This window comes from Aulonocara sp. 'chitande type north' Nkhata Bay, linkage group LG7 (genome assembly GCF_057382095.1).
Source record: "Aulonocara sp. 'chitande type north' Nkhata Bay isolate Kocher_YH1m ecotype deep benthic linkage group LG7, A_spYH_male_GT1.1, whole genome shotgun sequence".
NCBI classification, from domain to species: Eukaryota; Metazoa; Chordata; class Actinopteri; order Cichliformes; family Cichlidae; genus Aulonocara; species Aulonocara sp. 'chitande type north' Nkhata Bay.
In genome coordinates, this window is record NC_141350.1 from 56,534,150 (window position 1) to 56,552,018 (window position 17,869).

The window sequence follows — 17,869 nt, forward strand, 5'->3', positions numbered from 1 at the left end:
CCTAGTCAGCCCTGTCGCTGCTCAAAGGCTGCTCATCAGTAAGGACGCTCGCTTTTGCTTAGCTGTATAATCAGAAGAACACTCACCTCCCCTCCTGTTTCCTGTCCGCTATCTTCAGCAGTTCCGCTCAGAAGGACGTTTCTCTCTCGTCTTCCCGACATACCGGACCTTTGCCCGCTTTCCCCCAGAGTACCGCTCACCCTGGTGTCAAGTAAGCCCCCCCACACATTCCATAGTGCGATCACGTTCCCACCGGGGAAGTGCACATCACTAACTCCTCTCTCTCTCCCTTTCTCATTCCAGACCCGCCGTTCCGCGAGAATCGCCGCGTTTATATTCACTGTGCACTAGTAGATAAATTCACCTTTGCATTGAATAATTTTGAATTCAGTGTCTGCTTCTGGGTTTATTCCTGTGCTGCCTGTGAAAGTACGATCTGGGCAGACATGGACCCAGCAGACTTACTCTGGACCGCAGTGAAATCACAGGGAGTTTTATTAGGGACTCATGAGCAAGTGTTGCAATATATGGATAAGCAGTGCTAGGCGATCAGTGGCACACAGAAGGAAATGTACACGGTCGTTAGAGACATCCATGCCGCACTCACTCCCGCAACTTCGGCAGCCTCTGCCGGAGCCGTCCTAGTATGCAGGATACAAGAAGTTGCAGGAGTGAGTGCGGCATGGATGTCTCTATCTTCAAACCTCGTTTGAGGAGCCAGTTGCACTAGCCCTTTGCATCGATAATCAATTGAGTGAAAGAGAAGCCGAAAAGGAACCCAGAGTTGGTGACCCTCGGTCAGGGCTCCTCGCCCCACCAGTGTCTTTCGCGCTGGAGTCATTAGAACCGCCCAGCCCTCTACCTTGTTACCAGGGGAGCCTGTTGAGCCCATGCAAATCAGGCAATTGAGGCTCCCTCTGGAGGAGAGAGAGATGCATTTTCGCGCTCAGGAATGTCTGTACTGTGTTCGCCCTGGGAATTTCATTGCCGCCTGCCCGCCTGCCAAAAAGCCCTGGCTGGCAGTAGTTTCAGGGGTACTGGTGGGCAGCTCAGGTTAGTCTAAACCCTGCTTCCTGTGAGACTCAACTAACTTCAAACCTCTCACGCTCTCCAAGCCTTCGTGGACTCTGGTTGTGAGCAGTTTTAATAGATGGGTCTACCCCTCAGCTGGCTCTCCCATTGGTGTCCCTTGAACCTCCCATCCCAGCCTTGGCCCTCAATAACAAGGTTTTTGCTCACATCACTCACAAAACCAAACCCGTCCAGCTTATCATATAAAGCAAACATCGGGAAACTATAACCTTCTTCACATTCCCATCCCCAGACACTCCACTTATCCTCACTTTTCCCTTGCTTAAGAAGCACAACCCGCACTTGTACTGGACTACGGGCAATGTATTTAATTGGAATTTAACTTTTGATTCCCTCTGTCTTTATCCAGCTCTGCCTTTGACTCCCAGTTCCACTAAGCCCACGGACACAACCTCTCCCGATCTCTCGCTCGTTCCTAAGGAGTATCATGACCTTCAAGGTGTTTTCAGTAAGGAAAAAGCACTCTCCCTGACACTGCATCAACGCTCTTCCCTCCAGCCCAGTATAACCTTTCTTGGCCGAAGAGGCCAAGAAAAATATATTGAAAATATGGAAAATGGATATGGAACAATTCTTCCATCTTCTCAACACACTTTTATTTTTTCTTCCACGATTGCCAAAAATCACAAAACCCCTAAACAAAATGGAAAAAACCCCCAAAAACCTGTGACTGTCTTTTACCCTTAGCTCAGGTTGAATTAGACTCCAGGCAAAACATCTGAGGTCTCTATCCAGAAGATCAGAGTTCTAGGAACAATTAATATACCAAGTAGAATTTCAAAACTCCCGTCCATTATGTAGAGGATTTGAGCTTGAGAAGGACACACATACTACCAGAGCAATTTTATTTCTTGTTGACATGTATGTTTATAATATCTTCCACCAGCCTTACAGTTGGTAGATGACCTACTTTACCACCTCTTTACAACCAAACCTGACTACTTTAGATTTTACCTTCTGCATCTGGTCTAGTTATTCCTTCAGCACTTTGTACTTATATTCTCATTCCTCTTCTTTCTGATGTTTGTCTCCATTCGGATTGCCACATCTATCACAACTGTACCCTTCAGCTTGACATGCTTTGTTAAGGACAGGACCCAAACGCAGGACTTTCCTGGTGAACCACAGTGAATTTAGTTACAGTGTAAGAATAACCAACTTGAAGCAAACAGTGTCCCAAACAGCAATTTCCTCCATGGCAAAATTCCTGACTCCCGTGTGGTGCTCTGTGTAAGAGTAATCCAAACAGCAGTGCTCACTCCTTTCGTTTCTCCTCCCGTGGTAACCCAACAAAACAAGACGTAATGATTTTACAAGAGTTCTTTGCAACATGACGGACTGTGACACACTTCAGTTTTTATGAGCTGGAATTGTACTAATAGATACACTGAACGATCCAGCGTTGATCGAAGCCCAGCCACACTGTTAAATAGCTGACTGTTGACAAGGCTCGTTGTCAGCAGGTGAATCCCGATTGCGATCATGTGTGGTTGGCCTCAACTGACAACCACTCAATGACAACCCATGACACAGCTCCTTGTGCTTGGTCCTGGTCCAAAAGTGCTTTACTGGTCGGTGAAACGTGACATTACACAGGACCTTAGTCCTGTTTTCAACCACCATTGGTTTCTGTACAACCACTTATTCTCTGAGTGTATACTGTCCCAGCTTGCATCTTACCTCCTGCTACTATGTGTTGGCTAGTCTGTGGGTCACCTTTACACAATCTACAACAACCAGCTGTAACCCAGGCAGCATGGACAGACAGGAAGAGGAACCCACAGCACTGCAGGAGTCAAAGGACAGTGCACAGAACTAAAGCCCAGGAAGGATACCAGCCAGCACAATCAGGCCACCAAGGGCTCTGAGGCACAGGCCAACCCTAACCCCATAGGCCATAGGTCTTGTGTTGATGTTATTGCACTAGGCTTCCAGGCACTTCTTAATCAGGGTGGATGTTGGTCTTCTATTCATCAATAGTTCTCACATCTGTTGGATATAAAAACGCTTAAAGAATGATTTAGCTTTTAACAACACGTAATACACAAAACCAAGCAAGCAACCAAACAAACAAACAAAGAGGGGATCAGAAAATATAAAAATACTTTTCTCTGTGTTTACATATAGTTTTACACAGTGATCTAGTTTATTTAAATTATTTATTTATTTAATTTATTCTGAAGTTTCGCTTGTAACAAAAAATCCCCCTAAGTATTCTGTAAATAAAACTGCACCATTTAATTAAGTAATTCATTAATTTTTAAAGTCTGTTTCACTTCCTGTGTGTTTGTATGAGGATGCAAAAATCTGAAATGTGAAGACTAAGAAAAGACTTTTTATTCTTTAATAAATGTAAGCCCAACTCAAATGCCCATTTTTTGTTGCATGACACTTTGCTCAAATCTTGTGGTTTACAAAAACCCTGTTGTGGCACTTTTTTTCAAGCTTGAATTAAGTTATAATTTTGAGCAATTCTCTAAACCAGGGAAATTTATGGTCAATTAAGTCTGTAATATAGTGTTATTACAGGGCATCAGAGAGGGGAACGCCATTGGCAGATAACTCACTGTACAATGAAAGAGCCACAAGAGGGCAATGGCGGGTCAGCCTTTTGCACAGTTTGAATGACTGGCAGCTGTTCAGATTAAGCTGAACTTTTAGATGACAGAAAGCAGATCTGTGGGATTCACCAACCATAATTCAGTAAATCAAAGTGGCTTCACTCACAGTGAGCCTTATTTCACTACTGCGACCCCAAGGTGCATTTCACATATTAGGGTGAATTACAATAACAGCGTTTGGCTTTGTTGCTCCAGTGACTAGCCTAGAAAATTGCTTAAGGTTATCTCTGGGCTACCTTTGCGGAATAATAGAATTACATAATCATTATGGGCCCTAATTGCACAGTGCAGAAAGCCTATTGGATTTGCATTGTATTGCACATAATAAGTGCAGCTGTTTTGCTTGAGGGATAAGAAAGCACTAAAAATAGACCTATTAGAAAATATTCCCATATGGTACATTAATGTAAGCTTTTTGCAGTGCATGAATAAGAAGAAAATTTTAATGGATGGGAGTGGTTTTAAAATCCATAAAACAAAAAGGAAAAACATTCAGTTCCTGTAGAAGTAGCAGTACAATATAAAATATATTTTACTACTACTATTATATATTAAGCTTTCTTTATAAAGCAAGTAAGACCAATACAATTAAGTTACAGACTAATTTTAACGACACCAACAAGCAAAAAATAGAAAAAGATAATAAATACCAGTGAAAGACTAAAAGGACTAAAAGCAAATAGATGAAAAAAATGACAACATGGAATTTGCTTGTATGTGATGTCACGTGACATGATTGTATTGTTAATAGTTATGTGTCAATAAATATGCATTTTATTCAGTAACTATTTCATATAGTTCTGTAGTGCTTTAAAAACAGAATAAACAATTTGGAATGGCAATTCCAAAATAAGGTTGTGGCAAGAAAAATCTAATGTAGTCTATATAACTATGCAAAAACGTATCATTTGATTACATATAAGATGTATCCATCAATACATTAACTGAGATGTAAATGTAGTAGGAAAAAAAAGGCAACATTTGTATCTGAGATACAGTGGAGTACAAATACTTTGCATGGTGAATTGTATTTAGGTTGACTTAAATAGCTCACTTTGGCAGCACTTGTGACCTCACCATTTCATCTTCTGCTGATGAAATGAGAGTGGACGGATTTAGTTGAACAGAGAGAGAGAGAGAGAGAGAGAGAGAGAGAAGGGGAAATGAAGAGAGAAAGGGAGGAGGGGCGATGCTCTTACTACAGTGTGTGTGTGCTGAGGAGGCTGTCAGTGAGGATAGTGATACAAAGGATGCTGAAGCTGTGCTGTTGGCATTATACCTTGTGTCACACTGAAGCAGCCTGCTCCTGGCAGAAAAAAAGAACAACACAACATCTGTCTGAACACCTCAGGTAAGTCCTCACACCCTCTTTCATGTATTTTAATGAGAAGAAGAAAATGACCTTGGAAAGCTTTTAGTTTAGACTTTTTTTTTCATTTTTGTTTCTTTTACTTCTTCCTTGCTTCACTGCTACCTCTGAATTTTGCGTAGTCTCTGGTTTACTTTAAATGTTATTCAAGCAGTCTTTAAAAAATGAGTGCTAACTCAAAACACTTAAATTTAGATATTTTCCTAAAAGCTCTGATTTTTTTCTTTTAAATAATAAAAGAATGTAAAAGCTCTGACACCAGTTTATAAGTTTAGAAAATTCTTTATCCATATTAGCATATTTTGGATTCATTTTAATACAGTTATATGACATTACATTAATATAGACATGATAAATATTTCAAAAATATTTCTTTATTTTTTGTATTTTGCATTTGACTAAACAAATTACCTAATGCCTGTACTACAAATTCTTGTTTTTTGCTGGCTGACATTTGACTTAACAATGGTGTAGCTGTGATAAGCTAAAACCAGTCAGTCGGGCTCTGTAATATGTAAAAGCTTAGTAGACAAGCAGTCAAGTGTGTTTTATCCTCTTTTACACTAACTACTCATGACAAGCCTTTCCAGTCATGGTTTACATTAGAGGATGGAAACTGCTTTAAAATTTTTGCTTTAAGGGCAACACTGTTTTTATCTGTTATTTATTATTTTAGTTTAGTGTTGGACAGAGCCGGCATAAATGTTCCACCATTTTTAATGAATTATTATATATGATATATAATATAATAATATATAATTATATTATTATATTTGGTATGTTTTTTAGGTGGTAGGGGCTTTCCCTTCAGTCTGTACTCCACTTCAGAATTTTCTTTGAGTGATTTCTGAAATGTTAAACATATAAACACAGATAATGATCATTTTGATAATGATTATGGTAGACAGCTGCAGCAGTCAATAAAATGACGCAGGCACTGTAATTCCACACTTCATTGAGTTAATTTACTCTATTTTATCACTATAACCTCTAGATAGTCTCCTATACACTATGGGTGTTAGCTAGCTGTATCATGTTAACTTAGCTGAAGTTACCTATTCTACTGTCTTAGCTAGTTTTCTTATCTTTTAATATTCTTGACACTGTAATGATAAGTTTGAGAAATCAATCTAGAGTTTGCAATAATCTCACAGCAGTTGAGAACTGGGCTGGTTCTGCCATCTATTTGCAGAGGGAATGAACCCACAACTTAGTGTGTAATATGCAGTGACACTGAAGAAGTCAACACTGAGGACACAGAGATGAAAGGAGAGGAGGAAAATTTATGTAGAATTGTGTAAAATTGATAAGCAATACTATAACTTTCTTTAATCTTCGTTCTATTGTCTCTAACAGTTGGGTTCATTGAGCCCCCTCTTCTTTCCCATGCAGCCTATAATCCCTGCTAAAAATCCCTTGAAAAGCCTTGAAATCAGGTGCATTGGCTGCAGTTTGAACGAGATGGATGCCTGTGGATTACAGGGTGCTGATCTCTCAGGTCCTGACTGATGTGGCTAATGTGCTTGAGGAGAAATGGTCAACGTTAGCTCTATACACCCTGACTGCTGAAGTCAGGGGAAAACCATCTTACTGCTTGGCTTTTTTTCTTGCGTCTGTGTTTTTTGGGACATTTCCATTCGATACCTAATTGTCCTGAAAGCTGCTTTTTGCAGTAAAGCAGTTTGGTGATAAAAGAGTTGTCAATATAAGGTCAGTTACAGCTATCTTAACCAGCAATACCTGCTTTTTAATGCTTGCACCTTTAATGCAGTGGAAACATTTTCATTCACTTGTTTTTTTGTATCTACAAACGTAATGTAAGTCAGACATTCTAAACTTTGTTTCACTTTTTGGTCTCCACCATCTATTGAGGGATCTGACAGCAGTTTTGTTTCTCTTTTTTGTGAGCAGTATTTTAAGGAATACATTTAGAGTGGTACATCACAGGATTTAAATACTTAGACAAACAACAAGACAACACAGAGCTGGTGAAGAAAAGAGGGGAGGTGTAAATGTGAGTGGGTGTGGTTAATGTGAGGATGCTCATTTCTGTTCAGTCTGGGATGAATGGAGTGAGGAGGGGGAAAGGTTCAAAGTTCAAGTTTGTTTTATTTATATAGCACATTTATTTACAACAGCAACACTGACCAAAGCGCTGGACAGAAGTACAAAATAACTTATAACTTATTATTACCAAATACCTCTCGTACTGTCTTAAAAAAGAAAAAAAGAAAAGGAGGTGAATATTATCTTCTGTTAATGATCATCGCATATGTATATGTATATACAGTGGTGTGAAAAAGTGTTTGCTTCCTCATAGTGTTTTGCATATTTTTCACACTTATATGTTTCAGATCATCAAACAAATTCTTATTATTAGACAAAGGTAACCTGAGTAAACACAAAATGCATTTTTTAAATGATGAATTCATTGATGAATTCAGAAAAGTTATCCAAGCCTACTGCTCGTGTGTGAAAAAGTAATTGCCCCTCTTGTTAAATCATGAATTAACTGTGATTAACCACATGCTTTGGAAAGCTGAGCTCAGTTTCATTAAACACATTCAGGCCTGACCTGCTGAGTCAAGAAATCACTTAAATAGAACATGTCTGACAAAATAAAACAGGCTAAAAGACGTCAAAAAGCAACACTTCATATCACGCTTTAAAGAATACCTGAGAAATAAAGTCACCGACATCTGTCAGTCTGAAAAGGGTTACAAAGATGTTTCTAAGGCTTTGGGACTCTATTGAACCACAGTGAGAGTCATTATACACAAAACAGAAAAAAAGAACAGCAGTGAAGCTTCCAATAAGTGACCGGCCTACCAAAATTACTCCAATGGCACTCAAACCAGGAGGTCACAAAAGAACCCAGAACAACAATAAAGGACTGCAGGCTTCAGATTTCTCAGTTAAGGTCAGAGTTCATGATTCAACAATAAGAAAGAGTCTGGGCAAAAATGTCATCCACGGGTTCAAGGAGAAAACCAGTCCTGACCAGAAACAACATGAAGGCTCATCTCACATTAGCCAACCCCTCCCCCAAAAAGAGCCAAAAAGATTTGACTCCCACACAGCATTTCAGAAAAGGAACATCATACCAATAGTAAAATATGGTGATGGTAGTGAGATCTGAGGCTCTTTTGCTGCCTCAGGACCTGGAAGACTTGCTGTGGTAAATCGAACTATGGATTGTGCTGTCTACCAAAACATCTTGAAGAAGAATGGCACTGTTCAGTCTGTTCATGACCTAGTTCTGCAGCAGGACAATGATTCAAAACACACCAGCAAGTCCACCTCTTAATAAAAACAAAATGAAGACTTTGGACTGGCTTTTTAAGTCCTGGCGGTCCCAACCAGTTATTAGGTTTAGGGGGCAAACACTTTTTCACATAGGGTCATGTAGGTTTGGATTTTTCCCCCCTTCAATAATAAACACTTTCACTTAAAATTGTGTGCATTTTGTGTTTACTAAGATTCTTGAAAAAGTCCTTTTTGACCAGCTTCAGACATTTTTTGTTTAACTTGCATGATACGTAGGATAGTTTCAGTCATGTTTCAGATCACATTACAGCACAGAGACTAGACAACTCTAGAGTTCTGGTCTCTGTACTCATATACAGTGTAGCTCTCTTCACGACAACACAGACACAGGTCGGTTCTTTGAAACGGGCGTTTATTACTTGGGCCTTCTCTCCTCAGCTTCACCATCACCAGTACGCCGATACGCCATTACGCCGTGAGAACTGGTCACGAGCGAACAGTACAAACAATTAGCAACTTTACAGTACACATATTAAGTCCAAACACAAATAAAAAACATTTCTCAAATGACAAATACCTCGTTGGCTGCTTGTCCTGAAAAGAGGTCCTTAAGTCCTTGTATTGCCCTTTCTTTTAGTAAACTTTTAGCTTAAATCGCTTCATGAGAGACATCTGCTCCCTCGCAGTCCATGAAAAGTCTCGTGTGCTCTCGTTAAGGGTATTCTCACGAGACACTAGCTCTCACCTTACACATGTACATTTCAAATAAAGACATTTCAACGCAAACTATATATATTCATGAAATTATGTAACTTAACATTTTAACAGCATTTACACTCCCACCAAAATCACTCATTGACTTAAAATGAGAGATTTTCCTCAATGAAAATTATAAGGAAGTGATGTGTGAGTGTACATTTAAGTGTAGGTCATTTAGCTTTACGTGTGTTTTAGGTGGCCTCAAGTAATGTAACTACTTTGTGAACAGGCCTCTCAAGGAAAACTGATTTAGTGATTGGTTTTCCCTTATCAAAAGTAGTGTCACTGAGCAGAAGCTTTAGCTTTCGCACCTTGCCATCTGCACTGGGCAGGGCTTCCACAACCCTTGCAAGCTTCCACTGGTTTCTTGGTGCACTGTCATCCTTTAATATTACAATGTCATCTGGTTGCAAGTTTCGTGACAGCTTCTGCCATTTCTGTCGTTGTTGGAGGTTTAGCAGGTATTCTCGTTTCCATCGTTGCCAAAATTCATTGGCCAAAAACTGTACTCTTCTCCACCTTTTGTGCAGATAGAGATCTTCTTTGCAGAATTGTCCAGGGGGTGGCAGAATTACAGATGATTTCATGGTTAGAATGTGGTTGGGAGTGAGGGGTTCCGGACCAGTAGGATCGTGAAGATGCTCGACACTTAGTGGCCTGCTGTTGATTATGGTCATTGTTTCATACAGAAACGTTCTTAGAGTTGTGGTGTCAAGTCTGCTGGCGGACTTGTCGAGCATAGCTATCAGGATGCTTCGGATTGTTCGAATCTGGCGTTCCCAAACTCCTCCCATATGACTAGCTGATGGGACATTCAGCACAAATTCACAACCAAGCGCCCTTGTACGGTCTTGATCCATTCCTTCAAGCAATTCAGAAAGCTCCTTTCTAGCACCAACAAAGTTTGTGCCTCTATCACATCTTAGCTGGCGCACGGGTCCTCGAATAGCTATGAATGATCGAAGTGCATTCATGAATGCGTCTGTTGTCAAATCGTCAAGGGTTTCTATGTGAACTGCTCTAGAACATAGGCAGGTGAATAACAATCCGTATCGTTTCAACTCTCTCCTTCCTTCCTTCACAATAAAGGGGCCAAAACAGTCAAGCCCACAATAAGTAAAGGGGGGAGATGTCTCAATTCTCTCTCCTGGTAGATTTGCCATTTGTTGAACCTCAGTTGTTCTTCTGTATCGTCTACATTTTACACACTTGTAAATGTGTGAGGAGACCACACTTCCACATCCTAGGACCCATATTCCGCTTGCGCGCAACTCGTTCATGGTCATGCCCCTTCCTTGATGGTGTATAAGCTCATGATGATGTTTGACCAGCAGAGCTGACACATGAGATTTTTTCGGAAGAATCGCAGGATGCTTTACATCATGGTGTAAGGCTGACTGAGACAGCCGTCCTCCCACCCTAAGAACATTGGTTTCGTCCAGGAAAGCATTCAGCTGGCGTAGCCTGTTGTGCCTGCTCAAAGTGTGTTCCTTCTTGCCTCTTATTTTCTTTATGTCTTCAGCGAAAGCGTCTTCTTGTACGAGTTTGATGATGAAGATCTCTGCTTCTCTTCGTTCTTCAAGATTAGTCGACTCATTAGTTCTCGACTGAAATCCCTTAAACTCTCTGACAAATCTCTTGAGCCTGGCAATGGCTCTCACCACTCTGGACCAGTCAGAAAATTTAGTTAAACGGTTTACCATTGGATTCTGTTCTCTTGCTTTAACTGCATGAACATGTGCTCTCCGAAGTTCAGGATCAGTAGCCTCAACTTCTCCCACCATTCCCACTTCATGTGGGAGATTTTGCTGCCAAAGGAAGTTGGGTCCTTTCAGCCAGCTAGATTCTTTCATTTGAACTGCAGTCAATCCTCTTGAGGCTCCATCAGCTGGGTTGTTTTCAGAGTTGACATGTCGCCATTGTTCAGGTTTTGTGCTAGATCTTATTCGCTGGATGCGGTTGGCCACGAATGTTTGGAACCTTTTAGCATCATTGTTCACATAGCCAAGGACCACCTTTGAGTCAGTCCAGTAATACTCTTGCACATTTTCAATCTCCAGCTCGCCTCTAATGATATCACCAATGCGGACTGAGGTCACAGCTGAAGATAACTCAAGCCTTGGGATGGTTGTTAGTTTGGTAGGGGCTACTCTTGCTTTCCCCAAGACAAGTGAACAACTTATCTGTCCTGTTTCACTCACCGCTCTAAGGTATGAGCATGCACCATACCCTTTGAAGCTTGCATCAGAAAAGTTGTGAAGCTCATATAGTGAGACTTCACCAAAGTTTGATGGAAGGTAGCTTCTTGGAATCTTTAGAACTGCCAAATGAGGCAGATCTTTGAGCCATGACTCCCATTGTGGCTGGATGTGCTCGGGGAGAGGTTCGTCCCAGCTTACCTTGTCTCTACACAGTGTTTGAAGAATCTGTTTGCCGATAAGTAGGAATGGAGCCACGAAACCTAGTGGATCATAGACTGAGGCAACAGTTGAGAGAACGCCTCTCCTTGTCAGTGGGTTTTCTTTTACCACCACCCTGAACTGAAATTCATCCGCCTCAACACACCACTGAACTCCAAGTGCTCGCTCGATATGAAGTTCTCCTAGAGCCATGTTTAGATCTTTGGTCTGAACATATTCTTGTGGTGGAATTGTTGCAATCACACTCTCATCGTTGGATACAAACTTATGTAGCCGTAGATTTCCTGTTTTGCACAGAGCTCTTGATTCCTTTACCAGGCGTATAGCTTCAGCAGTCGACCTTACACTTGTCAGGCCATCATCTACATAGAAGCTTCTTTGGATGAACTTAATGGCTTCTTTGCTGAACTTGCCTTGGCCTTGTGAAGCTAGGTATTTCAGTCCAAAGTTGGAGCAACCGGGGGATGAAGCTGCCCCAAAGAGGTGTACCTTCATCCTGTACACTGAGGGTTCAGAATCCAAATCACCTCCATCCCACCAGAGGAACCTGAGATAATCTTGATGTTCCCTTGCAACGTGGAACTGGTGAAACATTTTTTCGATGTCGCACATTATGGCTATAGGACCCTTTCTAAATCGACACAACACACCAACTAATGTGTTAGTCAGGTCTGGACCTGTCAAGAGATGGTCATTTAGAGAGGTTTCTTGGTAGCGTGCCGAACAATCGAAAACCACACGGATCTTCCCGGGCTTGTGGGGATGGTAGACACCATGGTGCGGTATGTACCATGCTGGCTGGTTGTCTAATTCAGACTGTGGCACCTTCTCAGCATCTCTTCTACTTATGATTTCATTCATGAAATTGACATAGTCCGTGTAATATTGTTCATTTCTCCTCAGTCGACGCTCTAATGAGCTGAGCCTGTGAACTGCACACTGTTTATTGTCTGGAAGATTAGGTTTGTCTGTCTTGAAAGGAAGCGGAAGTTCATAGTGGCCATCTTCCTTCTGTCTTATTCCAGCTTTCACTTTAGACAGAAAGAGGAGGTCCTCCTGAGAAACTGGATTATCATCTGTTGAGTGATCTGTGAAATCTGATTCAAAAGTCTTAATTATGTCAAGTGGGTTGATCTCTTTGACTTGAGTCCTGCACGCAAAGTGCACTTCCTTCTTTAGCTGAACTGATGGATGCACAGTTGGTGTCACTTGTCGTACTATGATTCTATGACTGAATCCTATTGGATCGCTGTTGTCGCTTGCTGAATGTGAGCAACCAACAATGCTCCAGCCCAGATCAGTCCGCTGCGCATATGGATGATTTTCGTCACCAGACAGGATCTCTCTTGGGAGGAGGGCTCGTTGACAGTTGTAGCCTATAAGAAGGCCTACTTCGCAATCCAACTGTGGTGGAATCTTTTCTGACAGTTGCTCTAGATGTGGCCATTTTAGAGCTGTTTCAGAGGTAGGAATGTGCAGCCTGTTTACTGGAATAAATTCTCTTGTGAAAACAGGTGGTAGTGGAATCCTTTTCTCTGAGTTGTATCCTCTCACTTGTAGACCTGTCATTTTCTGACATGGAATAACTGTCGACTTGGCAGACATTGTGGACAGTCGCAGACTGACATTCTCTCTGTTTGTGTTCAGGCCTTGAGCTACTTCATCTAGTATGAAGGTGGTATCACTCTGTGTGTCTAAGAGTGCATAAACTAGCAGTTCTTGATCTGGCTGCTTAATAGATGACACCCAGACTGGCAAGATAGAAGATGTTCGTGTGCTTAGACCCTCTTGAATAACTCTGTTGGAAGTGGCTGTTGCGGTCCTTTCTGTGGTGTCTGCCTTGTCCTTTGAAATTTCACTTGCATTTAGGTGGATTGGCCTTTGACGTTCCTTGAACTTATCGTCATGCAAACATGTTGGGTGTCTCTTTTGGCATTTCTCACACGTGCTTTTGTTATCACATTTTCTTGAGTGATGACCGGTCTTCAAACATCCAAAGCAAAGCTTCTCTGTGTGTACAAACTTAACACGATCCTGAACTGTCTTTTCTGTGAAACTTCGGCATTTGTCTAGGATGTGTCCTGTCCTTTTGCAGAAAACACATGATGTAATACTGCTCTGTGTTGTAGTTGTGGTCAGAGTCTTTGCTTGAACTATTTGGCTTCGTAGATGCCTTGGTTTCTCGCTTTCAACACTCTTAAGTGCTTGTATTGAGGAAATTGGATCGCAAGCAAGATCTGCTTCCTTTGATAGGAAGTCAACAAACACCTTGAATGGTGGGTACTCAGCTTTCACTTGTCTGACTTCCATCACTTTGCGATTCCAGCTGGAAACCAACCAATCTGGCAATTTCAGCAGAATCCTCTGACTCTCAACGCAGTCATTCAAGACCTCCAGCATCTTGACATGAGACATGGCAGCCTCACAGCTCTTGAGAAAGTCTGCAAATTCTCTTAGCTCGCAAGCATCCTTAGAACCTATCTTTGGCCATGCATGCAGCTTGTCTCTGAGTGACTTCCCAATTAGGAATGGGTCTCCGAAACGTTTCTCTAAAAGCTTCCAGGCTGAGTCATATGCTGCTTCTGTGCCCAATAGAAGAAATCCTTCCACGGCCTTCTTTGCTGTGCCACCTAAGTACTTTCTTAGGTAATACAGTTTTTCATTCTTTGGGATGTTCTTCCTTTCTATTAATGTTTCAAAGGACAGTTGCCAGTCTTTGAACTTCAAGGGATCTCCTGTAAACACCCCAGGCTCTGGTGTTGGGAGCCGGTTTGCACTCATAGCTTCTACTAGTGCATTGACTAGATCTAAGCTATTCTGCTCTTGAGGCCTCAACACTGAGGCTGGAGGAGACTGAGGTAGCTGTTGTGGACAAGGAGCTTGACTTGTGACTGCTAGGGATTGAGGAATAAATGGGGGACTTGATGCATTGAGAGAATGGGTTGTGACTGGAAGTACTGTGGAGTCAGCGACTCTAAGCTCTGGCAGTACTTCACTACCATACGACAAATCAGTTGCTTCTATGTTTTCTTCAGCTTCATCATAGACCCTCACTCGAGCTCTAGCAGCATTTAGCTTCTTTACTTCTTCTAGGCGTGCAAGTTTTCTACGTTTATCTTGGATTGCTTGCTGTCTGGCTAGGTTCTCAGCCTCTAACATTTGAAGTTCTGTTTCTTCCCTTTCTTGCTCCTCCAACACTGCCAAGACTTCCTGAGTTGCAGCAGCTTCAGCTACAGCCTCTATTCTTTTGACAGAGTGGCTGCTAGAGTGGGTAGAACTACATCCTTGACGAGACAGTGGTCTAGAAACAGAACCTGTTGAGCCTAGAACAGATCCAGCATCAGGCCAAGACTCTTCATCTTTATCTGCTTCATGACCTTTAAGCTGTCTCTCTGCTCTTTGAATAATAAATTCTGAGAATGACATGCATGTATCAACCCTGCGCCGCAGGTCTGGTTCAGGGGTTTGCGCTTGACGCAGCTCCTCATAAACCACCTTTACATCAGAACAGGTGCTTTTGATGTTCTCAATAAGCTCAGTTAACTCATCCTTAGAAGCATCACCACTTAATAACTCTTTGCCTATTCGTGCATGACACCTCCACTTCTCATAGATGATTTTGTATTTGCGTTGAATGTGCTTCAGTCTCTCATCTTGGTATGCTCTTCCCCTTTCTGTTAGGGTACGCGCCCTCTCACTTCTTCGAAGCCCCTCTAGTTCTGCTGCAGATTCAGTGACAGTAGCTTCAGCTTGAGCGGATTGTTCAGCATCTTTATGGCAGGTCTCTCTGCTTATGTTAGACATGTTGAGATTATAGCAGTGTGATTGTGCAGCTATTAAACTTCAACTAGATTTCTTCTGGACTATGTGTAAGTGAAAGTTGCAATAAACTTAATTTGAATTAAGGTTCATAAATGTATGTATGAGTCTTCCAACACACTGTTGACTTCAATACTGAACTTAAGTTTCAAACAGACAAGAACAACAAAAATCACCTTATCACAAATATACAATAACAGTGTAAATGTACTTAGAAATACCTTAAATCCTTATCATTTACATTACTAAAGGTTTTCAAGTTTTCACATCAGTATAGTACCCCTTTAAAATTCACATAAGGTGCCCTTTAAACTCAGCAGATTTTGTATAACTCAAAATTACTCATAACCTGTGAGCTTGTTAAATATTTACTTGTTTGTTCTATAAACCTTGTGATGTACAACAACTATAAATGCAAACACATTGGATTAATCTCTACATTAAGCAAGCAAGAATAACAGATGAGTCCCTTAGTTGCAATTTTCACATTTAACCACTTCTCACACCACCTTAACTTCACTTTGTGGTAGAGCTTCTCCTGATCTTAAACGTGAAAATTAGCGCTTTAACTCAGTCTAACCACCGTTGCTTGTTAATGCTGTGCCGATATGCGTTATGCACTCTGCTTATCTGACGTGATGCACCGGATCCGCGTCGTTTCGTCATCCGCGGCGATCCTGTCCTCTCCTACCCGTGTTGAGCAGGCGAGTTCTCACTGTAGCTCTCTTCACGACAACACAGACACAGGTCGGTTCTTTGAAACGGGCGTTTATTACTTGGGCCTTCTCTCCTCAGCTTCACCATCACCAGTACGCCGATACGCCATTACGCCGTGAGAACTGGTCACGAGCGAACAGTACAAACAATTAGCAACTTTACAGTACACATATTAAGTCCAAACACAAATAAAAAACATTTCTCAAATGACAAATACCTCGTTGGCTGCTTGTCCTGAAAAGAGGTCCTTAAGTCCTTGTATTGCCCTTTCTTTTAGTAAACTTTTAGCTTAAATCGCTTCATGAGAGACATCTGCTCCCTCGCAGTCCATGAAAAGTCTCGTGTGCTCTCGTTAAGGGTATTCTCACGAGACACTAGCTCTCACCTTACACATGTACATTTCAAATAAAGACATTTCAACGCAAACTATATATATTCATGAAATTATGTAACTTAACATTTTAACAGCATTTACATACAGTGCGTATTCTGACACTGGCTCTGAGTACGGGCTGATAACAATGATGGACTTGCAGTTGTGTTTATTGGTTTTCAGGAACAAGAAGTGACAATATTTGGATGACAGGGTGGACTTGAGCTAAAACTAGCTAGCTTGGTTAGTAAGCAATCCATAAACTATACAGGTGCAACACAGAGACAAAAAATGTAATGCTAATAAGTACACAAATTTTTCACAGCAAGCCAAAGTATTAGTCAAAGTATTATTTCCTAATAAAGTTAAGATAGATAATAGAGTTAAGTATAAAACTTAAGCATAAAAAATGTGAATGCGGCATGTTGTATAAAGGATTTTGAGTGCTCTAGGAGAGTACAGGCGATCGTGGCTCAAGAGTTGGCAGTTCGTCTTGTAATCGGAAGGTTGCCGGTTCGAGCTTCAGCTCCGACAGTCTTGGTCGTTATGTCGTTGGGCAAGACACTTGACCTGTTGCCTACTGGTGGTGGTCAGAGAGCCCAGTGGCGCCAGTGTCTGGCAGCCTCACCTATGTCAGTGTGCCCCAGGGCAACTGTGGTTACAATGTGTGTGAATGGGTGGATGACTGAATGTAGTGTAAAGTGCTTTGGGGTCCACAGGGACTAAGTAAAGCGCTATACAAATACAGGCCATTACCATTTAGAGAAGCGCTATATAAGAATCATTCCATTTACCAAAATGGTTTCTTTTACCAGGCTGTATACATGCTATTTTAGTTGTGCAGTTTAACATGGGCATCTATGGGGACTGACTTGCTCTTGAAACTGACATCAAATGCCCATTAGAAGAACTGCAGTTTTTGGCACAAAGGCCCCAGAGGTTGCCTTGTGGGTCAGAGAATAAAGGTGCTTTTGCGGATATCTGGAGATATTATAGTTGTTATAATTTAAATATTAAACAATAATACTGACTAACTAAAAAAACTTCCACCCTGAGAAGCTTGTATTTCCTAAAATCCAATGCCTCGAGAGCATAAGTATATGTCAACCTGCCTATGAACACAGAAAAATAAACAAACTAAAAAAAATAAAACCCTAGTAGGACTACAGAGATGGTAAATAAAAACAAAACTGTTGAGTATTGATACCAGCTGAAATTAATGAAAAGATATGTTTTTGTTATAGTTCCAGCCTTTAATGATAAAATAATTGTAAATTAACCTACCATTAGTAGAGTTCCCTTAGAGTTTGTTGCAACCTGACTTATGATTTCTACATGCAGACATTTTATTGCAAAGTCTAAGAGACAATGTTACAGTTTTACTCTAAAACTGATTACAAGAGAAATGCTGCAGCATTAGCTTATGGCAGAG

The 17,869-nt window shown here is 41.2% G+C and overlaps 1 protein-coding gene across 3 annotated transcripts in view; it reads left to right on the plus strand.

Annotated features, from left to right (window-relative positions):
* The first annotated feature begins 4,876 nt into the window (after positions 1-4,876).
* rph3aa (rabphilin 3A homolog (mouse), a) overlaps positions 4,877-17,869 on the plus strand; it is a 56,450-nt gene continuing 43,457 nt past the window's right edge. Inside the window, exon 1 of one of the 3 annotated variants that reach the window (XM_086301522.1) lies at positions 4,877-5,064. In XM_086301522.1, coding sequence (XP_086157648.1) covers positions 4,877-5,064 — 188 coding nt within the window. The remainder of the gene's footprint in view (positions 5,065-17,869) is intronic. The other 2 variants (XM_086301523.1, XM_086301524.1) reach the window with 2 other exon arrangements.